Source organism: Macaca fascicularis, chromosome 16 (genome assembly GCF_037993035.2).
Source record: "Macaca fascicularis isolate 582-1 chromosome 16, T2T-MFA8v1.1".
Classification (NCBI taxonomy): Eukaryota; Metazoa; Chordata; class Mammalia; order Primates; family Cercopithecidae; genus Macaca; species Macaca fascicularis.
Window position 1 is genome coordinate 65,533,876 of NC_088390.1, and position 25,100 is coordinate 65,558,975.

The 25,100-nt window shown below is 40.5% G+C and overlaps 1 protein-coding gene across 27 annotated transcripts in view; it reads right to left on the reverse strand.

The window, feature by feature from the left end:
• GPATCH8 (G-patch domain containing 8) overlaps positions 1–25,100 on the reverse strand; it is a 107,832-nt gene that overhangs the window by 76,374 nt on the left and 6,358 nt on the right. For 16 of the 27 annotated variants that reach the window (XM_065531676.1, XM_045374674.1, XM_005584433.3 and 13 more), the window contains exon 2: positions 5,020–5,094. Coding sequence is in view for 2 of the 27 variants with exons in the window: in XM_005584433.3 (XP_005584490.1) it covers positions 5,020–5,094 (75 nt within the window). In the remaining 25 variants the exon portion in view is untranslated. Of the gene's footprint in view, positions 1–3,611; positions 3,647–5,019; positions 5,095–25,100 lie in introns of all 27 variants that reach the window. The other 11 variants (XM_074019838.1, XM_074019847.1, XM_065531671.1 and 8 more) reach the window with 1 other exon arrangement.

Consider the following 25,100-nt stretch of genomic DNA (forward strand, 5'->3'; position numbering starts at 1 on the left):
CAAGTTGTAAAAATTCCCAAAACAAAAACTCTAGAGCTCACTACAGATGACACAATGAAGACTAAAGAGAAAAGCCACATAGTAATGCTACACCATTCAGCTCCAAGAAGCACATTATTTCTAGTGCAGTCCATATATGGTCACTGCTAAATGTCAAATCAGCAGTCTTATAGAGTTACAGTTTGGAACTAGTGGAGTCCACAGATCTAGACAGATATGCAACATGACAAAACCCAATTATACATATACTTCCAAATCCTTAAGATGCACAAACTAAACATCAGCAACTGGAGTTTGAAGCTTACACTAATTTTTAAACCTGTCAGGTAGAGCAAGGGCCGACTAATGGCTGATGGGTAGTTGCATTTCCAACCACAACAATAACAACATGTTTTAAGTCTATGATGCAGGCATTTTGCCTTCTATATAGCTTAAAGTCATTCTCCCATCTGAACCCTCATCTTCTTTTTTTTTTTTTTTTTTTGAGATCGAGTCTCGCCCAGGCTGGAGTGCAGTGGCACAATCTCGGGTTAAAGAGATTCTCCTGCCTCAGTCTCCCAAGTAGCTGGGACTACAGGCGTGTGCCACCACACTCGGCTAAGTTTTGTATTTTTAGTAGAGATGGGGTTTCACCGTGTTAGCCAGAATAGTCTCGATCTCCTGACCTTGTGATCCACCCGCCTCGGCGTCCCAAAGTGCTGGGATTATAGGCGTGAGCCACCATGCCTGGTGCATTTTTTTTTTTTTGGGACGGAGTCTCGCTCTGTCACCCAGGCTAGAGTACAGTGGCGTGATCTTGGCTCACTGCAACCTCTGCCTTCCAGGTTCAAGCGATTCTCCTGCCTCAGCCTCCTGAGTAGTTGGGATTATAAGTGTGTGCCACCATGCCTGGCTCTTTTTTTATTTTTAGTAGAGACAGGGTTTCACCATGTTGGTCAGGCTGTTCTCGAACTCCTGACCTCATGATCTGCCCGCCTCAGCATCCCAAAGTGCTGGGATTACAGGGGTGAGCCCCTGCGTCCGGCCCGATTCCTCATCTTCTAACTATGATAAAGGTCATAAAGGACCATATATCCTAAATAACACCAACTAATTCTGCTGTGATTGAATCCTAGACGGAGCTATGGCTTTAGATCAAGCTTTGTTTTGTAAAAATTTTGTCTTTAAGTAAGTGGAGGTTATAATTATAACATTTGAGACCTAAATATCTCATAAAGCAATAACAACTTTTAAAATTCAAATTCAAAGTTTTTCGTAATAGAGATAAAATGTTAACACTTTCCAACTTGTTTTTAATAGAGATAATCAAGTTGTTCAGTAATTCTTCCATAATTTTCTTAAAAAGATGTTTTATTCTTGAGGAAAAATTTCACTGAAAGATATCTGGTTGGTTGAAGTAAATAAGGAAAATAAAACTTTTCCAAAAATATTATTAAATGCTTTACAAATGCTGGATTTTGACGTATTTTCAACATTTACCTATTAAAATTGAAATACCAATATCTCACTAACAAATCTGGGTTTCAGAAATTCACTAAAAGCATAATACATTATTGCATCTTCATGTCTCATTTCCCATCTTGCTGGTTTGCATCAAATCTAGCCTACTACAAAATAAAAAGACCTTAATCCTATACTCACAATAACCCTTCACACAGGCACATTCTTGGCACAAACCTGTGCAGAGACTTCCACGGTTACCAGCTGCTGCAGATTACCTTTAGTTAAAAAAAAATGACTAGACCTTTAGCTCCTGCAATGATCTGTAGACTCCCAAAGCTGCATATTTCCAGCCACTTTTGAGTTGCATGCTGTAGCAAAACAGTCAGCACCTCTCAATAGATATTGCTGCAGAGAAAGATTTTAATTCAGCACTCTTTCTGTGTTAGAAGCAACACCATTTCCCCCTAAAAACAAAATAGCTTAATATAGCCAGCCAGCCATATAATTAAATATTTACTTATTATTGGGTGGGCATTCCTTAGGTGATAAGGGACTTCTTTTGTTTGGTGGGAGGGAGGGAACACTACCTACTTTGATGCCAATCTCTGTAGGAGTTTCTCTTAAAACTTAAAATTTTCTGTGACCAAAAAAAATGTCAAAAAAAATGTTAAAAAAAAAAAAGAACACTTAAAATTTTACTTCCAACTGATCAGGCAACAGAAATAAGATCCCTCTTATCTTGTGTGTCATACCTTTTTTTTCTTATTTTTTCTTACATCTTTATTTATTCTCCCAGATCCTATGTCCTATGTCTAATACAATGTAGGCCATGAAGTTCTCTCCTACAACCTAAACTATCACATCACAAATAATGCATATATTTATCTTTCAGAAGTAAATTTTCATTGAAAGTGTCATTACTAACATACATTTCTGAACATGCATTTATTTATTTAAAAAAATTAAATATCCAGCCTGAGCATTATATACTATTTGCTATTTTAAGTGGAGAAGTTAGCACTATTTAATAAATAAGGCATATATCAATTCTACTCCTACTGAATGAGATTATTCAACAATGATTACTCAATTAGACTGCCTTCTGATAGTGTTTTCCCTATATGTGGCAGAAAAAGTCCTGGACATTATGAGAGGTAAAACAGCTTTAGCCTCATGTGCCATAGGAATGAAATTTCCAAAAATATTTCAGTGTATCCCTCTAGGCTTAAAAAATGTTAAATATCATTTAATTTAGTGGTTTAAAAAACTATTTGTTGAGTATTGTAATAATGAATACTAGGTTGCAAATTTCATCTAATTAAATTTCCTGCTGCTGTTGAGTATCCACAGAATTATAGCTTGTGTAAGAATATTAACCAACCATGCACCTTGTAGAATATGGTACTGGGGAGTTGATTCTGACAGCTTGGTCTTAAACTTAGACCCTCCTGTTTTTTGTTTGTTTTTGAGACCGAGTCTCGCTCTGTCACCCAGGCTAGAGTGCAGTGGCACGATCTCGGCTCACTGCAACCTCCGCCTCCCAGGTTCAAGCCATTCTCCTGCCTCAGCCTCCCAAGTAGCTGGGACTACAGGCGCCTACCACCGCACCTGGCTAATTTTTGTATTTTTAGTAGATATGGGGTTTCACCATCTTGGCCAGGCTGGTCTCGAACTCCTGACCTTGTGATCCACCCGCCTTGGCCTCCCAAAGTGCTGGGATTACAGGTGTGAGCCACTGCACCCGGCCAGACCCTCCAGTTTTTTAAATTGAAATGGAAAAATTAAATTAGTTTGCAAATACAAGATACTGTCTAGCCTACAGATTTCATTACAAAATTCTGCCTTGTCATAATCCCCAAAATAATACAGAACAAGGCACAAACCCCGGTGATTTTTAACTTAGCAAAGTGGGCTTGGCAATTTATCCTTATGTCAAAACACAAGACTAGGCTTTCAGTGAAATATCAGATGAGAATTCTCCCTCTGCAGCATTATCACATGCGTCATCAATTACTGCCATGCCTAAGTCTAGCATCATGCCAGCACATTAAGACAGAAGGTACTATATGCAGTGTTCACTGGACCAGAAAGACAGAAATAAGAAAGGGAGGTGGGGAGAAAGAAACCCTAGAGAAGAAATTAAAAAAGGCAGACCGTGCAATACAAACCAGATCATGGCTGCTTAGCTAATATGGGCCAACTGCTGTGGAAGAAAAATGTCGAACACCCCAAGTTGTGTAAATTTCTGTAAACATCTAAACACACATACAAACACACACAACACCAACCTAATTAGGAACATAAATATATGTTGATCCTTTACTATGTTAGTTTTGAAAATAAAAATTAAAGTTAAAATATCCGTATTCTCTAAATTGCCTTCTTATTTTCCTGAGGAAGAAGCTAGTGTTTCTTAAGGGGAAGGGGTGGGCTTGCCATGGATGGTTATAAAGATTAAGACTCCCTTTTTGACTTTTTTTCCCCACTCAAGTTTTACCAATAACTCACTGAAATCATTATTAAACATGTACACTTAAGCACAAATAGTAAATGCTGACAATAATGACAAGTTTAGACATTTTAACAATAGACTGTGTTATTTAAAAATAATAGGTTTGGCCGGGTACAGTGGCTCAAGCCTGTAATCCCAGCACTTTGGGAGGCCGAGACGGGCGGATCACGAGGTCAGGAGATTGAGACCATCCTGGCTAACACGGTGAAACCTCGTCTCTACTAAAAAATACAAAAAACTAGCCGGGCGAGGTGGCGGGCCCCTGTAGTCCCAGCTACTCGGGAGGCTGAGGCAGGAGAACGGCGTGAACCCGGGAGGCAGAGCTTGCAGTGAGCTGAGATCCGGCCACTGCACTCCAGCCTGGGCGACAGAGTGAGACTCTGTCTCAAAAAAAAAAAAAAAGCGTTTTTCAAAATGAAAATAATGTTCAAAAATTAATAAGTTTTTTTAAAACTAAGAGCCAGGTAAATAAATCTCCTTGTTCTATTGCTTGGTATCATCAGTGTCCAAAACTAAGTAGTGTGAAAAGATAGAAACAATCAGCTTTTGACAAAAACCAGACAATTCTTAAGCTACACAGACCAAACTTGCCATGTTTCACAAGAGTCTGGTAAATAAAACATATTACTCCTTGAATGTTTCTAATACAATATTTTTTTAAAATGTCCATACATAGTCTACTTATGTAGGAACATTTCATACATAATTATATTGCCCAGGAGAGGTGAAGCTATAAAGGATCAAAATACATTTTACTCCTTTATTCAATTCACAAAATGCTAAACTTTAACTTGCTGCCTTCAACAAAGTTATCAGTATGGGCCAGAAAGATATTTTTCCATCAAAATTCTAATGTGTTTCTAGATTTTTTTGGACTGATTTCCCAACATATTAAATATTAGATTACATCCCAAATTCTAATTGATTACTGTATGGCATGCAAGAAAACAACTCTAAACTGTACTACTGGTCATTAATAAGTTTAACTTCACTCACATCAAGTGTCACACAAACACTACCTAACTAACTGGCTAAGACCCGAAATTAAGCACTGATAATCTTACCGATTCTATAGGCTTGTCAAGTGATGCTTGTTCAATTTCCAAGTGTCCTTCCTCATATTGATCAAAGTGATTACCCTGAAAAAAGATGATTACAGTTATTTTTCAATAGCAGTACGTGTCAAATTTATTAACAGTTTAACCAAACTAAGGGTTATTTTTAACTTTTCTTTTTATTTTTAACCTAAAAGAACACTGCAATTGTTCTTTTTCAGTAGACAATCAAAACCACACCACAAATTCCAACTTTTTAAAAATTTATAAAAATGGGCCAGGCGTGGTGGTTCACGCCTGTAATCCCAGCACTTCAGGAGGCTGAGGCAGGTGGATCACCTGAGGTCAGGAGTTCAAGACCAGCCTGGCCAAAATAGTGAAACCCCATTTCCACTAAAATTACAAAAAATTAGCTGGTTGTGGTGGCATGCGCCTGTAGTCCCAGCTACTCGGGAGGCTGAAGCAGGAGAATCACTTGAACCCAGGAGGTAGAGACTGCAGTGAGCTGAGATTGGGCCACCACACTCCAGCCTGGGCAACAGAGCAAGACTCCATCTCAAAAAAGAAAGAAAGAAAGAAAAAAACTTTATAAAAATGTATTAGGGCTGGGCACAGTGGCTCACGTCTGTAATTCCAGCACTTTGGGAGACTGAGGTGGGAAGATCACTTGAGGACAAGAGTTCAAGACCACCCTGGGCAATACAGTGAGACCCTGTTTCTACAAAAAAAAAATTTTAATTAGCCACACATTGTGGTGTGAACCTGTAGTCCCAGCTACTCAGGGGGCTGAGGTGGGAGGATCACTTCAGCCCAGGAGGTCGAGGCTGCAGTGAGCTGTGATCAAGCCACTGCACTCCAAGTCTGGGTGACAGAACGAGACCCTATTTCAAACAAAACAAAACACAACTTATTAGGAATCTAGGCCTAGTAATCTGAACTTTTATTCTCCTAACAAGTGTTGAAATTGCAAACTAAAACACTACCAACCATTTGGGACACCAACTCTTTTAGACTGACTACATTAGGAAGACTACAGAGTCTTACAAAGAGCCATGCTGTTTTACCTTTTTTTTTTTTTTTTTTTTTTTTTTTTGAGACAGAGTCTCACTCTGTAGCCCAAGCTGGAATGCAGTGTCACAATCTCAGCTCACTGCAACCTCCGACTCCAGGGCTCAAGTGATTCTTGTGCCTCAGCCTCCCAAGTAGCTGGCACTACAGATGCACGCCACTATGCCTGGCTAATATTTTCTGTTTTAGTAGAGATGGGTTTTCACCATGTTGCCCAGGGTAGTCTCAAACTCCTGAGCTCAGGCGATCTACCCACCTCAGCCTCCCAAAGTGCTGGGATTACAGGAGTGAGCCACTGCACCCAGCCTGTTTCACTTTTTTATAAGCAATATTGCATTAAACCTTTAATAATGAAGAAAACAAGTCATAGTAATGAAAATAAAATATATATTTTAATAAATACTGCTCAATCTGGTAACATCATTTTAAACTAAATCTGCTAAGACATTAAACTTTAAATCAATTGATACCTCCCAGCTTTTCAAGAAATTAAAAGTACGTTCTTGACAGTTTCCAAAGCAACTATTCCTTAAGATGATCTGCAAAGGAGATAAACATGCCTGTATAATGATGTATTTGATCATAATCAAGCAAGTTGTCACTGCAACTAAAATAAGTAAAAACAGTTTCAACAAATGATAACTGCAGACAACTAAGAAGTTTCCTCTAATCACAGTTTTCACAAGTCTCCTTGCTTCATCAGGAAGGAATAGCCCATTATTTGGTTTTAAATCAAAATATCAATTTTCTGGTTCCCTTCTAGTCTTAAAGTGTAAGGCATTAGGATATGAGAGTCCCACAATTACCTAAATCAAAAGACTAAAGACTTCAGTCTTTTGGTCTAGCCTAAATGAATTCGGTGCGCGGAATGATATAACTTGAATGTTAACCTAACAAAAAGTTACTTTGCCTTTTCAAGGTAAAATTTAAATTCTAATTCAATAATAAAATTTAATGATGCAGAGCTCTAACATGTAATTTGTCAAATTGTACAGTAAGTATTACGTTTCTTTCATTAGACTGTGAAGTCCTTGAAGACAAGAACTGAGTTTTGTTTATCTCTTACACCTGATACTTAACATGACAGCCAAATACTAGGGAACAATTAGGTGCTAAAATTGTGTGGCAGTGCTGAACAAGTTCTAGAACAAGATGGTGGTGGTGATAGTAGTACAACATTGTTAATGTACTTAATGCCACTGAACTGTATACTTTTTTTTTTAAGAGAAGGGGGTCTCACTATGTTGCCAGGCTGCCTTTAAACTCCTGGGCTCAAGGAGCCCAAGCCTCTTGACCAGCTGAAACTACAGGCGCCACATCACTACACTTGGCTTGGACTATATACTTCCAATAGTTAAAGTAATAAATTTTATGTTACATGCATTTTACCACAATAAAAATAATAAAAACAAAAATTGTATGGCAAAGTCTATCCAAGAAAAAAAGGAGAAAAATGGAATAGCAAGGGACGGGAGTATGCTTTCCAAAGACAAAAAAAAAAAAAAAGGACTTAAGAGTGGGTATTTCAGGAATGAAAAAAAGCAAAAATCAACAAATGATTTTTAAAAATTAAAAACAGCTATTAATCCTCAAAGTCTGCCTTTTGTGTTTTGTTTGAGATGGAGTCTTGGTCTGTCACCCAGGCTAGAGCGTAGTGGTGCCATCGTGGTTTACTGCAAACTCCGCCTCCCAGATTCAAGGGATTCTCCCACCTCAGCCTCTGGAGTAGCTGGAATTACAGGCACACACCACCACATCTGGCTAATTTTTGCATTTTTAGTAGAGATGGGGGCGGTCTCACCATGTTGGCCAGGCTGATCTCGAACTCCTGACCTCAAGTGATCCGCCCGCCTCAGCCTCCCAAAGTGCTGAGATTACAGGTTTGAGCCACCTGGCCCAGCCTGAAAGTCTGTCCTCAATTAACCTCCAAACACCTGCTACTTGGCATTTTAATTTCTACTGTAACACTTAACATTTTAAGTTACTTTAAAGGTATTAATTGCAAAGTACTTCTAAATTACTAAATCATAAATATCCAAATACTGAGATTAACTCAAACCTCATTATATTATAGAACACCAATGTACAGCCGAATATCGATTCTTTTACTCTACAGGTCTATACAATTTAATGATACAAGAATAAACCAGGCGCAGTGGCTCATGTCTGTAATTCCAGCACTTTGGGAGGCTGAACTGGGAGCACTGCTGGAGGCCAGGAAGTTGGACATCAACTTGGGCAACATAGCAAGCAAGACCTTGTCTCTACAAAAAAATTAGTGGGTGTGGTGGTGTGTACCTATAGTCCTAGTCCTACAGTCCTAGCTACTCTGGAGGCTAAGGCAGGAGGATCACTTCAGCCCAGGGGTTCAAGACGGCTATGAGCTGACTGAGCCACTGCATTTAGGACTGGGTAACAAATCAAGAGTGTGTCTCAAAAACAAAACAAAACAAAACAAAAAAAACAAAAAACTTCATCCTAACAATAACTGTGTACTACCTTTTTAAAGTAATTAAACCTTTGTTTGTTTTAAATTTTACTTTAAGTTCTGGGATACATGTGCAGAACATGCAGGTTTGTTGCATAGGTATACATGTGCCATGGTGGTTTGCTGCACCTATGAACCCGTCATCTAGATTTTTTTTTTTTGAGATGGAGTCTGGCTCTGTCGCTCAGGCCGAAGTGCAGTGGTACGATCTCGGCTCACTGCAACCTCCGCTTCCCGGTTCAAGCGATTCTCCTGCCTCAACCTCCTGAGTAGCTGGGATTATAGGCACCCGCCACCACACCCGGCTAATTTTTTTGTATTTTTAGTAGAGATGGGGTTTCACCCTGTTGGCCAGGCTGGTCTTGAACTGACCTCATGATCCACCCGTCTTGGCCTCCCAAAGTGCTAGTATTACAGGCGGGACCCACTGCGCCCGGCCTTGTCTAGGTTTTAAGTCCCATATGCATTAGGTATTTGTCCTAATGCTCTCCCTCCCCTTGCCCCCCACCCCGACAGGCCCCAGTGTGTAATGTTCCCCTCTCTGTGTCCGTGTGTTCTCATTGTTCAACTCCCACTTACGAGTGAGAACATGGGGTTATTTATTTTGAGACAAGAGTCTGACTCTCGCCCAGGCTGGAGTGCAGTGGCGACATGTTGGCTTACTACAACCTCTGCCTCGTAGGTTCAAGCAATTCTCCTGCCTCGGCTTCCTGAGGACCTGGGATCTCAGGTGTGTACCACCACACCTAGCTAATTTTTGTATTTTTAGTAGAGATGGAGTTTCTCCATGTTGACCAGTCAGGTCTCAAACTCCTGACCTTGAGCGATCTGCCTGCCTTGGTCTCCCAAAGTGCTGGAATTACAGGTGTAAACCACCATGCCCAGCCTAGTTCTATGAATTTTAACATATTTATAGATTCTTGTAACTTCGAAGTCTTGTCTGACACTCCTTCTCTGTGCTCCTTTAGCTTTATGTTCATACCTTTGTTATGGTACCTGTACTGTGATTCCCTGTTTACTTATCTCCTCTACCATAAAGCATGTTCTTTAAGTCCAGGAACTCTTTCTTCTTCTATATACTCTATATAAGAACATTTTCTAGTACATTAGTGAATATTACATGTTGATTTAGAATAACTAAGGGTCTCCCTGTCACCCAGGCAGTGGCGCAATCACAGCTCACTGCAGCTTCTACTTCCTAGGCTCAATTGATTCTACCACCTCAGCCCCCCAGGTAACCGGGACTACAGGCATGTACTAGCACGCCTGGCTAATTTTTATTTGTTTAATGTGGTTTTGTTTTGTTCTTGGTAGAGACAGGGTTCTGCCAAGTTGCCTATGTAAATAAAATGAGAAGAGGCTGGTTCATACAAGACAGTTTATATTTTATTCAAGTTAATCAAGGTAAAGACTCAGATCTTTCACATTCTTACTCTTGCCCACTCCCTTCTCTCCATTTTTCTCCATTTCTTTTTTTTTCTTTAACAGCCTGTGTTGCCCAGGCTGTTTTCAAACTTGGGCCCAAGCAGTCCTGCTGCCTCAGCCTCCAGAATAGCTGGGATTACAGGCACACAGTCTTTCAAAGGTGATTTGCACTGTTAAAATTATGACCAATAAGGACATTTTTTTGTAAAATGCTTTTTTTGAGACATTTTATTAGACTGACCTCATAGGTAGAACTTAAAAAAATTTTTTTTTTTTACAATTTTTGTAACCTCTTTAATCTTACCTCTAGATATGTTATCTAGTTTAATAGTCTGGTCACAGGTGAGGAAAGGTTGAGCAAGCAATGTCTTTAATTTTTTAGTGCATTGTGGCCCCCTTTATTAAAATATACTACTAACACAAATAATACTAATGTAAAATGGATATTGTTAAAAGTTTAGGCTACACTGTAACAAGTAAAAAAACGAAAGAAAGCCCTCCTTTCTCCTGTTTCATTTCTTAGAAGTAACCATTGTTTCCAATTTGTTACGTTTCAGTTTTTTAGTAAAGTTTTAAAATATACATGCTGTTTGGAAGAAGTGCTTTAGAAATACTGAATATGAGTTTATTGTAATTAGTAACTTCTGTGATTACTTTTAGATAGACAGACTTTATTTTTTCAAGTAGTTTTAGGTTTACAGCAAAGGTGAGCTGAAAGCATAGACACAGCCTCCTGCACATTTATTATAATACATTTGCTACAATAGGTGAACCAACACTGACACATCATTATCAGCCAAAGTCCATAGTACATTAAGGTCCACTCTTGGTGTACCTACCATCATCATGATATGGTGTACATATCATCATCTATGAGTTTTGCCAAATGTATAGAGACATTTATCTACCATTACAGTATCACAGAGAATAATTTCACTGCTCAAAAAAAATCCACAGTATCCACCTGTTCATCCCTTTACTTTCTTCCCCTCAAACTCCTGGCAACCACTGATCTTTTTACTGTTTCCACGGTTTTGCCTTTTCCAGGATGTCATATATTTGCAATCATTATGTAGCCTTTTCCAATTGGCTTCTTTCACATATTCCTGAATATGTATCCAAGGTTCTTCCATGTCTTTTCCTGGCTTGATAGCTCATTTCTTTTTAGGGCTGAATAATATTCCATTGGTATATCACAGTTTACTTATCCATTCACCTACTGAAGGATATATGGACTGCTGTGGAGTTTTGGCAATTACAAATAAAGAATGCTATAAACATCCATGTTCTTGGTTTTTGTGTAGACTTAAGTTTTCAGCTCCTTTGGTTAAGTACTAAGTAGTATGACTGCCGGACTGAATGCTAAAAAGTAGGTTTAGGTTTGTAAGAACCGCCAAACTGTTCTGTCTTCTCTTTCTTTTGATGGTGTCTTTTGCAGAGCAGTTTTAAATTTTAATAAAATCTAACTTACCATTTCTTTCTTTCATGGGTGTGCCTTTGGTTTTCCATCTGAAAAGTTATCACCAACCCCAGTGACACCTAGTATTTTGTTTACTTTTATTTGGTGTTCCTGTCATTGTGATGAGACTACATTTATGTTGGGAGTAGGTGGAAAATATTTTGCGCTTCACTACCAGGGATTAGTGATTGCTGTTAATATTTCACTTTGGTGGGAGTTGATGGTGTTTATGTTTTTATGTTAACATTAAAGAAACCAATTAGCCTTATTTTAATAGGGTAGCTTTAATTCAGCTTAAATCTGCAAATTTGTGGAATTTTAGACCAAGAAATGACATGAGTGTCTAGTTCAAGTTCTTCATTTTACAAAGGAAGGTACAAAGAATGAGAAATATGACATGATCTGCATGAGGTCATACAGTGAATTATTAATGAAGACAGGACTTAGAATTGCTTATAACCATGTTAAAGAACTAAGATAAAAGATGTACTGGTAATTTTTTCTTGTATAACAAACACTTTTGATGATAGGGGTTTCTTATTCTTTTTCACTTGGTGTTGTGGCTCCTAATTTTTTTTTTTTTTGAGACGGAGTCTTGCTCTGTCACCCAGGCTGGAGTGCAGTGGCCGGATCTCAGCTCACTGCAAGCTCCGCCTCCCGGGTTTACGCCGTTCTCCTGCCTCAGCCTCCCGAGTAGCTGGGACTACAGGCGCCCGCCACCTCGCCCGGCTAGTTTTTTTGTATTTTTTAGTAGAGACGGGGTTTCACCGTGTTAGCCGGGATCGTCTCTCGATCTCCTGGCCTCGTGATCCGCCCATCTCGGCCTCCCAAAGTGCTGGGATTACAGGCTTGAGCCACCGCGCCCGGCCATGGCTCCTAATTTTTAAGAGGGCAAGTTTTAAAACAGTGAAAAATATAAAAAGTTTTTATACTTTTCCAATGTTGCGGCTAATTGATAGCTTTATTAAGGCAAATCAAATAAATGTTGAGAAGTACACAATTAAATAAGTTATTATTTGTAGAGCATTCTTTTCAGGGTTTTATTTTTGTTGTTGTTGTTTGATTTTTTTTTTTTTTTTGAGACGGAGTCTTGCTCTGTTCTCAGGCTAGAGTGCAGTGGCGCGATCTTAGCTCACTGCAACCTCCACCTCCTGGGTTCAAGCGATTCTCCTGCTTCAGCCTCCCGAGTAACTGGGACTACAGGCGTGCGCCACCACATCCAGCTAATTTTTTGTATTTTCAGTAGAGAAGGAGTTTCACCATGTTAGCCAGGATGAGCTTGATCTCCTGACCTCGTGATCCACCTGCCTCAGTCTCCCAAAGTGCTGGGATTACAGGCATGAGCCACCGTGCCCAGCCTTTTTTTTTTTTTTTTTTTTAAGACAGAGTCTTACTCTGTCGCCCAGGTTGGAGTGTTATGGTGCAATCTCAGCTCACTGCAACTTCCACCTCCTGAGTAGCTGGGACTACAGGTGTGCACCACCACGCCAGATCAATTTTTTTTTTGTATTTTATTTATTTTTTTGAGACAGAGTCTTGCTCTGTCGCCCAGGCTGGAGTGAAGTGGCATGATCTCGGCTCACTGCAACCTTCACCTCCTGGTTCAAGCAATTCTCATGCCTCAGCCTCCCAAGTAGCTGGGATTACAGGTGTGCGCCACCACACCCAGCTAATTTTTTGTATTTTTAGTAGAGACGGGGTTTCACCATGTTGGCCAGATTGGTCTCAAACTCCTGACCTCAGGTGATCTGCCTGCCTCGGCCTCCCAAAGTGCTGGGATTACAGGTGTGAGCCACCACACATGGCCCATGATAATTGTATTATAGTTAGCATACGGATACTCTAGTAGGGAATATAGGTGAGTGGTATACCAAATTCTCTGTACTATCTTTGTAACTATTCTACAAATCTAAAATTACTTTAAAATAAAACAAAAAACAGGCCAGGTGCAGTGGCTCACGCCTGTAATCCCACCACTTTGGGAGGCTAAGGCGGGTGGATCACCTGAGGTCAGGAGTTCATGACAGCCTGGCCAACATGGTGAAACCCCATCTCTACAAAAAAACAAAAATTAGCTGGGCATGATGGCGGGCGCCTGTAATCAAATCGCTTGAACCCGGATGGCAGAGGTTGCAGTGAGCCAAGATTGCCCCATTGCACTCCAGTCTTAGGGACAGAGTGAGATTCCGTCTCAAAAAAAAACTAACAAAAACAAAAAGTAAAACAAAAAACCTTCTAGTTATGGAAAAATCTCCCAAGACATACAATTAAGAGGAAAAAATCAAACCGCTACAAAATGTGCTTGCATGCTATCCTTTGGGAAAGTTAAGAGTGCACAATGCTTAGTATATTATCCATATATATAGAGTATATATATGGATTCTGTGAAAGAACCACCATGCAATTGGAAATAGTGGGGTTGTCTCTGAGGTTCACTTAAGTAAGTGGTTTTCTTTTCACTCTGAATCCTTTTGTCCCTTTTTTTTTTTTTCAGACGGAGTCTCTGTCACCCAGGCTGGAGTGCAATGGTGCCATTTTGGCTCACTGCAACCTCCCTCTCCCGGGTTCAAATAATTCTCCCACCTTAGCCTCCCTAGTTGGGATTACAGGCACCTGCCATCATGCCCAGCTAATTTTTGTATTTTAGTAGAGACGGGGTTTCACCATGTTGGCCAGGCTGGTCTTGAACTCCTGACCTCAGGTGATTCGCCCACCTCAGCCTCCCAAAGTGCTGGGATTATAGGCGTGAGCCACTGCGCCCAGTTGCCTTTTGTTCCTTTTGAAATGTTATACTAGAAAAACAGAAAGAGGAAGGAGGAAAAATGTGATTTCAAACCCCCAGGGCATAACTATAGTAATAATCGTAGTAAAGATGACAATGATAGTAGTGGTGATATTTTATTTCTTGCCTCCCAACCCACCTCCCCACCAAAATTGAGTCATTCTGACAAACATAGACTTATCAGGGTCATTCTTTCTAAAAACAGTATGGCATCTGATTATCTGAAGGCCTCAAAAGGATCTAAAAGGTATTTTTTGCTGCTGTACCTTCCCTTTAAAACCTCACTTAGATCTCTGAATTTCCTTTAGATGTAGATGATCATATAATATATCATACAAACCACTTTGAGATAAAATGGGTATTAAGGCTGGGTACAGTGGCTCACACCTATAACCCAGCACTTTGGGAAGCCAAGGTGGGAGGATCTCTTGAGCCCAGGAGTTCAAGATCAGCCAGGAAAACACAGTGACACCCTATCTTCATAAATTAAAAAAAAAATTTTTTTTTTTAATTTTTAATCATGGTGTACACCTGTAGTCTCAGCTATTCAAGAGCCTGAGTGGGGAGGAGGATCCCTTGAGTCTAGGAGTTGGAGGCTGCAGTAAACTATGATCTTGCCACTTCAGTCCAGCCTGGGTGACACAGCAAGACCCTGTCTTAGAAAAAAAACAAAAAAAGAAAAAACAAAAGATGCTAACAGTAATTATTCCAAAATAAAAGGTATAAACTAAAACTCATGCTTATCCTGGCAAAAATTCATAGGTCCTACATTATAGCATTTCTAAAATTTAGTTTTAATGACTGCTTATAGGTACGAGCTGAGGGAGGTAAAAAATAAAGTTTAAATTTAAAAAAATGACTGCTTGGAACACTTATTTCATTATCTAAATCAACTCTTCCTTTCTGAATACTATAGGCTTTCAAAGTTGAAATATAGTTTTTCATTTATTCTGATCAGGAATATAAGTTCAAAAGGGTCAGACTGGAAGCAATCTAGCTTTTCTTAAAAAAAAAAAAAAAAGTATTAGATTTTAAATTATATGCACACACCCAATTGACTTTCCTTCAACTGCCTCCACTCTTAAAAAAAACTTCAACTTGTGGTAGGTCTAATGGCCAATGAATACAACCTGGCTGACCTGCCCTGCATGTCATTAAAACACACAGTACCTCTAGCTCCTTACAGGTCAAGGATTCTACTTCCAAACACAGGACAAATGTGGAAACTTCTCTTATAAATTTGGTTGTGGTGATCATTTAAAGTATCAATAAAGACAGGAATTGCCTTAAATTCATCCAGATAAATGAAATCTTATTATTTGCTAACTGGTGCTGATTCTGACGTCTACATAATCCCACAGCTGTACCCTTTACATGATTAAACTATATAGAAATGAGTAGAGAGAAATTAGAGCTGGAGGAGAAGGAATTATTGCCGGGTGCAGTGGCTCACGCCTGTAATCCCAGCACTTTGGGAGGCCGAGGCAGGTGGATCACCTGAGGTCGGGAATTCAAGACCAGCCTGACCAACATGGAGTAAACCCCATCTCTACTAAAAATACAAAATTAGCTAGGGTGGTGGCACATGCCTGTAATCCCAACTACTCGGAAGGCTGAGGCAGGAGAATCGCTTGAACGCGGGAGGCAGAGGTTGCAGTGAGCCGAGAGTGCACCATTGCACTCCAGCCTGGGCAAAAAGAGCGAAACTCTGTCTCAAAAAAAAAAAAGAAGGAATTATTAGGACAAGTCAAAGATCACAATCAAGAGCCTATAATCTCAAAAAGCAAAACACAATACTGAAACTCTAAAGAGCTGTTCTTATCCTCTTCCCTCTTCCTATAACTATTAAAATTTAATACAACTTCAGTCAGGTGCAGTGGCTCATGCCTGTAATCCCTGCACTTTGGGAGGCCAAGGCAGGTGGACCACAAGGTCAGGAGTTCAAGACCAGCCTAGCCAAGATGGTGAAACCCCGTCTCTACTAAAAACACAAACATTAGCCAGGTGTGGTGGCGGGCACCTGTAATCCCAGCTGCTCGCGAGGCTGAAGCAGAGAATTGCTTGAACCTGAGAGGCAGAGGATGCAGTGAGCCGAGATCGCGCCACTGCACTCCAGCCTGGTGACAGAGCAAGACTCCATCTCAAAAAATAATAATTAATACAAATTCTTTGAAAAACATTTTTAAATGAATAATATTACTCAAAGCTCAAAGTTGGTGGATCCTAGCTGGGCATGGTGGCTCACACTTGTAATCCTAGCACTTTGGAAGGCAGGAAGATCACTAGAGGCCAGGAGTTCAAGACCACAAAAGAAGACCCCGTCTCTACAAACAATACAAAAAATTAAATTAACTGAATGTGGTGGTACACACCTGTAGTCCCAGCTACTCGGGAGGCTGCAATGGGAGGATCGCCTGAGTCCAAGAGGTCAAGAGTGCAGTAAGCAGTGATCGCACCACTGTACTGCATCCTGGGCAAATTTCCACTTTTGTCCTGTGTTTGGAAGTAGAATCCTTGACCTGTAAGAAATCCTGTCTCAATAAATAAATGTATGTATGCGCCTTTAAAAATGGAATTTAAAAAGAAAATGTCCCGGGAGAAAAAGCCTATCCAAAAAGAAATGGACATCCTGGGGATTATTGGTGTCATTTCACTAGTATACTTAAAATTTATTTCAATTTACGGCCAGATGCGATGGCTCATGCCTGTAATCCCAGCAATTTGGGAGGCTGAGGTGGGTGAATCATCTGAAGTCAACAGTTCAAGACCTGCCTGGCCAACATGGTGAAACCCTGTCTCTACCAAAAATACAAAAATTGGCCAGGTGTGGTGGCAGGCACCTGCAGTCCCAGCTACTAGGGAGGCTGAGGCAGGAGAACTGCTTGAACCCGGTAGATGGAGGTTGTGGTAAGCCAAGATTACACCACTGAACTCTGGCCTGGGCAACAGAGTGAGACACTGTCTCAAAAGAGAAAAAAATTATTTCTATTTACAAGGTAGACAGAAACACCATTGTGATCAATTCCTAATGAACCTAATTCTTCACTGTTGTTTCCATAATCATATAGTCTGATTTACAACAGTTTCCAGTATATTATTATAACAAACAAAGCTCTCTGAAGTCAGAGACACCAGAAATCAAGTCACTACCATTTGCTAGTTGTATAACCTTGGGCAAATTCCCAAACCTCTCTCTAGGCCCGTTTCCCCCGCTGTAAAATCCAGATTATTACACTATAGCATTGTTACATACGTTGTGAGGTTTAAAGAGGTACAAAGTAATAGATTATTATTTTAAAATACTGCTGAGGCCAGTCAATGACCCAGAGGAATAAACTTCACTTAATACATAAATTTAATTCTATGTTAATTGGTAGGAAAGATAATTGGCCAGCAATCTCAACAAGTAACTAAGAACCTGAAAACACATCACACTGGGTCAAGGGTGCAGAAATATCACACACTCATCTAAAAATACATGTACACCTGTTTGACACATCAAATTCTTCTGGATAATGTGATTAGGACAAGAAATAACTGTTTTCCCAAAAAAGCACTATGCTGAAAAATAAAATTTATTTTTTTAAAAATTTTATTTATTTATTTTTGAGACAGTGTCTTACTCTGTTGCCCAGGCTGGAGTGCAGTGGGGCGATGTTGGCTCACTGCAACCTCCGCCTCCCAGGTTTAACAAATTCTCATGCCTCAGTATCCCAAGTAGCTGGGATTACCGGTACCAGCCACCGTGCCCAGCTAATTTTTGTAATTTTTTTTTGAGACAGAGTCTTGGTCTGTTGCCCAGGCTGGAGTGCAGTGGCATGATCTTGGCTCACTGCAACCTCTGCCTCCCGGGTTCAAGTGATTCTCCTGCCTCAGCCTTACTGGGATTACAGGCACGTGCCACCACAGCTAACTAATTTTTGTATTTTTAGTAGAGACGGGGTTTCACCATGTTGGCCAGGCTGGTCTTGAACTCCTGACCTCAAGTTATCTGCCCTCCTTGGCCTCCCAAAGTGCTGGATTACAGGTGTAAGCCACCACGCCCGGCCTAATTTTTATATTTTTTAGTAGCAGACGGGGTTTCACCATGTTGGCCAGGCTGGTCTTGAGCTCCTGACCTCAAGTGATCCGCCCACCTCGACCTCCTAAAGTGCTGTGATTACAGACATGAGCCACTGCACCCAGCCAGAAAAACTAACTTTTAGCCAGGAGCAGTGGCACATGCCTATAGTCCCAACTAGTCAACAGACTGAGGTGAAAGAATTGCTTCAGTTCAAGTATAGCCTGGGAAACACAGCAAGACCCTGCCTCTATTAAAAAAAAAAAAAAAGGCCAGGCACGTTGGCTCATGCCTGTAATCCCAACACTTTGGGAGGCTAAGGTGGGCGCGGATCATCTGAGGTCAGGAGTTTGGGACCAGTCTGACCAACATGGTGAACGCCATCTCTATTAAAAACACAAAAAATCAGCCAGGCGTAGTGGCGGGCGCCTGTAGTCCCAGTTACTCGGGAGGCTGAGGCAGGAGAATGATGTGAACCTGGGAGGCGGAGCTTGCAGTGAGCCAAGATGGAGTCACTGCACTCCAGCCTGGGTGACAGAGACAACTCAAAAAAAAAAAAAAAAAAAAAAAAAAAAAGGCGCCTGTAATCCCAGCAGGAGGATCATGAGGTCAGGAGATAGAGACCATCCTAGCTAACATGGTGAAATCCCATCTCTACTAATAATACAAAAAAATTAGCCAGGCATGGTGGCACATACCTGTAGTCCCAGCTACTCGGAAGGCTGAGGCAGGAGAATGGCATGAACCTGGGAGGTGGAGCTTGCAGTGAGCTGAGATGGAGTCACTGCACTCCAGCCTGGGCGACAGAGCAAGACTCCGTCTCCACAAAAAAAAAAAAAAAAAAAAAAAAAAAAGTTTAAGGAAAAAAAAAAAGTGAGATACCACCAACTAGTTTGGAGAGTTACTTGGATTAGACAAATATCTTCAAAATGTCTTGGCACCAGACCTGACATGTAATCTAGCTGGCAACAAACAGTAGCTGATATTATCCTCACCATATATCACAGTAGTCAACTTTTATAAAGGTGTAATGATCAAGGATAAGCTTATAGTACCCTAACTTGGGAGTATCCAGTAGAAATACCATTCTCCTCTCCAATCTATTATTTTACTGGAACAAATGAACAAAATGGACTTTTGTCTTGTTTTCTTATGCTTTTATGATAACACAATAACAATCAGGTACTCACTAATGTTTGGAAAATGGAATGGGATTATCTGCTAGACCCACAGACAGTGAAAAGACAAGCAAGAAGTCATAAATGACCAATCAAACCACTGGTTTATAACCAATTAAACCAATGGTGGTAAGTCATTTGTTTTTTTGTTTGTTTTTTTTGTTTGTTTTTAAGACAGTCTCATTCTGTCACCCAGGCTGGAGTGAGTGGCAGAATCCTGACTCACAACAACCTCTGCCTCCTGGGTTCATGCAATTCTCCTGCCTCAGCAGCCTCCCCTCCGCAGTAGGTGGGACTACAAGTATGCACCACTATGCTCAGCTAATTTTTGTATTTTTAGTAAAGACAGGGTTTTGCCATGTTGGCCAGGCTGGTCACAAACTCCTGACCTCAGGTTATCCATCCACCTTGGCTCCCAAAGTGCTGGGATTACAGGCATAAGCCACCATGCCTGACAACTATTGGTTTTTTTTTTTTTTTTTTTTTTTTGAGATGGAGTTTTGCTCTGTTGCCCAGGCTGGACTGCAGTGGCCGGATCTCAGCTCACTGCAAGCTCCGCCTCCCGGGTTTACACCATTCTCCTGCCTCAGCCTCCTGAGCAGCTGGGACTACAGGCGCCCGCCACCTCGCCCGGCTAGATTTTTTTGTATTTTTTAGTAGAGACGGGGTTTCACCGTGTTAGCCAGGATGGTCTCGATCTCCTGACCTCGTGATCCGCCCGTCTCAGCCTCCCAAAGTGCTGGGATTACAGGCTTGAGCCACCGCGCCCGGACCAACTATTGGTTTTTAATACTGAGATGTTTCTGAAACAAAAATTATAATCTTTAATAAGCATACCAACTATTTCCTACCAGTTTATTAACTGGTACAAAATGCTGTCATGTATTAAAGTAGTACAATGTTTTACATACTGGAGATAATACCAACATTCTACATACCACAATGTATATATCACAGTATATATACCTTGAAGAGAGGCCAATCTATATACCACAGTAAACAGAATACTATACAAGAAATCAGCCAGGCTCGATGGCATGCACCTGTAGTCTCAGCTACTAGGGAGGCACAGGTGGGAGGATGGTGTGAGCCCAGGAGTTCAAGTCCAGCCTGGGCAATGTAACAAAATTCCACCTCTTTTATTTAAAAAGAAAAGAACAAAAGAAGTCAAAAGATCAAAGTTCAAACTTCAGCTCTGCACTAGGCAAAATAATTTATCCAGGCCTCAGTTTCTTCATCTTCAAAACAGGATTAGTACCTATTCTATTTACTTCACTGAATTATTAAAAGAACCAGAAAAGAACATTATATAAAAGGCATTTATTAAACCATAAAGTATACAACTATACCATATTACCATTCTCATAACCAGGTCAGATTATCTTTGTAACATCCTGGTGCCTCAGTTCCTTAACTTCCTTTCCTAAAATGATCTTGTTCTCCATTCTGCCTTAACCATGTACTCTCATAATCATTAGTAATCTCAACCCTTCTATTAATATAACTGTTATTTCAAACATTGTATTCTACAACCACCACCTTCTATCTTTCTAGCTCATTCCCTCCAGTACTCCCACTCTAACAAGTCTTAAATCCCATTAGAATCTACAATCCATTGATCCTACCAATTTTTCATCCTCTCACTACCTACACTGCTGCCACCACCCGCACTCCCAAAAGTCCTCATTCATCTCCTTACTGAGCTTAAAATCACATGGTCCAGCTGGGCACAGTGGCTCACACCTGTAATCTCAGCACTTTGGGAGGCCGAGGTGGATGGATCGCCTAAGGTCAGGAGCTCGCGACCAGCCTGGCCAACATAGTGAAACCCTGTCCCTATTAAAAATACAAAAATTAGCCGGGCATGGTGGCAGGCGCCTGTAATCCCAGCTACTTGGGAGGCTGAGGCAGGAGAATCATTTGAACCTGGGAGGCGGAGGTTGCAGTGAGCCAAGACCGCACCACTGCATACCAGCCTGGGCAACAGGAGCGAAACTTCATCTCAAAAAAAAAGAAATCACATGGTCCATTATTGTAATCACTCCTCATATACACCCTCTACCCATTTGCTCCTATTCACATTAACTCTGGTTAAGAGAGACTGGTTATCAGCACTTTAACTATATGGGTATAGCACATCTAACAAACTATAGCTGAATTAATCTTCCTATAAGTAAGAGGGCTTTGACTGTCTATCCCTCAGCTTAAGCACCTTAAATAGTTAGTGCATTCCTGCTTATAGTATTAAAATAAAATTTATCTTTGCAGCCCTAGTCTCCACTTTTTCCCTATGCCCAATCATTAATTCATTGTCCTAAAAAAACAAATTCTGCTTGTTCTACTTCTTTACTTTTGTCCTGGCTATTTTTTCCAACTGAGTGTACTTCCATTCACTTGAAGGTTGCAATCCCAACCTTCAAGATCCAGCTTAAATGCTAACTTCTTCATAAAAGTATGCCCAGGCCAGCACGGTGGCTCACACCTGTAATCTCAGCACTTTGGGAGGCCAAGGCAGGCAGATCACTGGAGGTGGGAGTTCAAGACCAGCCTGACCTACATGGTGAAACCCCATCTCTACTAAAAATACAAAAATTAGTCAGGCGTGGTGGTGGGCGCCTGTAATCCCAGCTACTTGTGAGGGTGAGCCATGAGAACTGCTTGAACCCAGGAGGTGGAGGTTGCGGTGAGCTGAGATCACGCCACTGCATTCCAGCCTGGGCAACAGAGCAAGACTCTGTCTGAAAAACATAACATAACATAACATAACATAACATAACATAACATAACATAACATAACATCATATCCAATCATCCCACTTTAAGGGTTCTCTCCTTAGAGTTTTGCATTTATTAGCTATACTGTTTTTCTGATAATCATGCTGGTCTTATGAATAATAAACTAAACTTTATTACTTATGTTTATCTCTCCAACTAATATGAAAACTCCTTGAAAAACAAAAACAGGCCGGGCGCGGTGGCTCAAGCCTGTAATCCCAGCACTTTGGGAGGCCAAGACGGGCGGATCACGAGGTCAGGAGATCGAGACCATCCTGGCTAACACGGTGAAACCCCGTCTCTACTAAAAATACAAAAAAAAACCTAGCCGGACAAGGTGGCGGGTGCCTGTAGTCCCAGCTACTCGGGAGGCTGAGGCAGGAGAATGGTGTAAACCTGGGAGGCGGAGCTTGCAGTGAGCTGAGATCCGGCCACTGCACTCCAGCCTAGGCGACAGAGCGAGACTCTGTCTCAAAAAAAAAAAAAAAAAAAAAAGAAAAAGAAAAAAGAAAAACAAAAACACTTCTTAACCAACTACCCGCACAGTAACACTTAAATTACAATAAGTACTTCTTAGTACAACCACTATTCAAACACTGTTTTATTTAAGTTTTCAAAAATTAAGTCTATATTCTAGAAACTATTCTCAAAGTAAATATAACCCTTGTTATTGCTTGCACAGATGATACCCTAGTACAAATATTAAACCAATTAAATTTTCGACCACTTTTGCCCTTTCTTTAAAGATTCCTCATAATTTTACTCATAGCTCTCTATTCATAGCAACAAGGGAAATCACTGACACTACAGCATACAATCCACAAGCATTAGCTTAATTTCTTTTTCTGTTATGTTTTGTATTGTTTTGAGACGGAGTCTCACTCTGTTGCCCAGGCTGTAGTGCAATAGTGCAGGATCGGCTCACTGCAACCTCCGCCTCCCAGGTTCAAGAGATTCTCCTGCGTCAGCCTCCCGAGTAGCAAGGACTACAGGAGCACACCACCACACCCAGCTAATTTTTTGTATTTTTAGTAGAGATGGGGTTTCGCCATTTTGGCCAGGCTGGTCTCGAACTCCCGACCTCGGGTGATCCACCTGCCTCAGCCTCCCAAAATGCTGGGATTACAGGCGTGAACCACTGCGCCCAACCTACCTTTACTTCTATAGTCAAGACCTACAGTGTCAAAATAATTTCTTGATTTTGATCAGCACTGCCTACAAAAAGGATGAAAAATTAAGCTCCTCTTTTCTCATTAACTCTGGAAGAATAATGTTAGGGGAGCTATAAGAGAGGTACTGACTTTTCCAACAATGTCATTATTAAAACGTCAGAAAACTCTATGACTTTTTTCTATTACAACTTTAAACCTGTAAAGCTATTCTGTGTTTCAATTCTATGAAACACTAAGATGAACTGGAATTCCTCTTTGAAATCAATGTAATTGCCAAAGAGTGGCAAGGATGACAACAAATAATTGGAACTTCATGAGATGAGACCAAATGCGTATTACAAAGACACTTTCTGGTTGCTTGAGTGACATGCACACAGGAACTATTGTACCTCAAAACTATGATAAAAAGAATTAAAGTAAATGGCAGGATACTCCTGTTTTGCTCACTAACAATTTTAATTCCTTACTATCTATAGGGCTTACTAAATAACAGAGTCATGTGCTACTAATCTGTGTACAATGTCAGAATAACTTTAGCTGCTTTTTCTTCCTAAATTAGGAATAAAATACTAAACATATTTGTTTAAATTCCAAAGAAATCATTTGGTATAAAAAATGACCATACAGCATATAGCTTCTTTCAGCCTGGGCATATTTAACTTTTTGCATTGACTAATACAATATGCATTAAGCACATTTGCTTAGACTTCCACAGTTAAATGGACAATTCACTTTTTATAAGTGGAAAATCATTACAACATCTTCTGGTATTCACTGCAATATCAAATCAATGACTTCTTTCAGTATTAGTGGTGGTCATCTGTAATTCCTTGGGTAATTACCATGAATCTGCTTTCATTTAATGCTAAATGGCAATGCTAATATGAAAAGAAAATTAATGCCAGACATACAAGCAAAAGTACTAAGTTGTTTCAGGGAAGGAATTTTAACAGAACTCATGAACTGGAATCCACTTCGAAGCTAGAAACCATTTTCATTAATAAAATACTAGAAACTAAGTCACAAGAGCAAAAATGAAACCTTTACATAGGTTTCTGATTCATAATTAAGATCTCACGAACTTCTGCTACTTCTTTTCAGAAAATGGTCATCTTGGCCAGGTGCAGTGGCACATGCCTGTAATCTCAGCACTTTTGGGGGGCCGAGATGGTAGGATAGCTTGAGCTCAGGAGTTGAGACCAGCCTGGGTGACATGGCGAAACCCCATCTCTACAAAAATGCAAAAAAATTAGCAGGGCTTGGTGATACACCTGTAGCTCCAGCTACTCAGAAGGCTGAGGTGGGAGAATCACTTGAAGCTGGGAGGTCGAGGCTGCTGGTAGCCATGATCACGTCACTGCACTCCAGCCTGAGTGACAGAGTGAGACCTTGTGTCAAAAAAAAAAATTTTTTTCATTTTAAAAAATTAAATTAAAAAAATCTTGACCACATTAAAAAAACAGACTGTCAGCTGGGTGCAGTGGTGCATGCCTGTAATCCCAGCACTTTGGGAGGCTGAGGTGGGAGGATTGCTTGAGCCCAGGAGTTCAATATCGGCCTGGGCAACAAGTTGAAACCCTGTCTCTAAAAAAAATACAGAGCTTAGCCAGTCATGGTGATACATTCCTGTAGTCCCAGCTACTCGGGAGGCTGAAGTGGGAGGACTGCTTGAGCCCAGGAGGT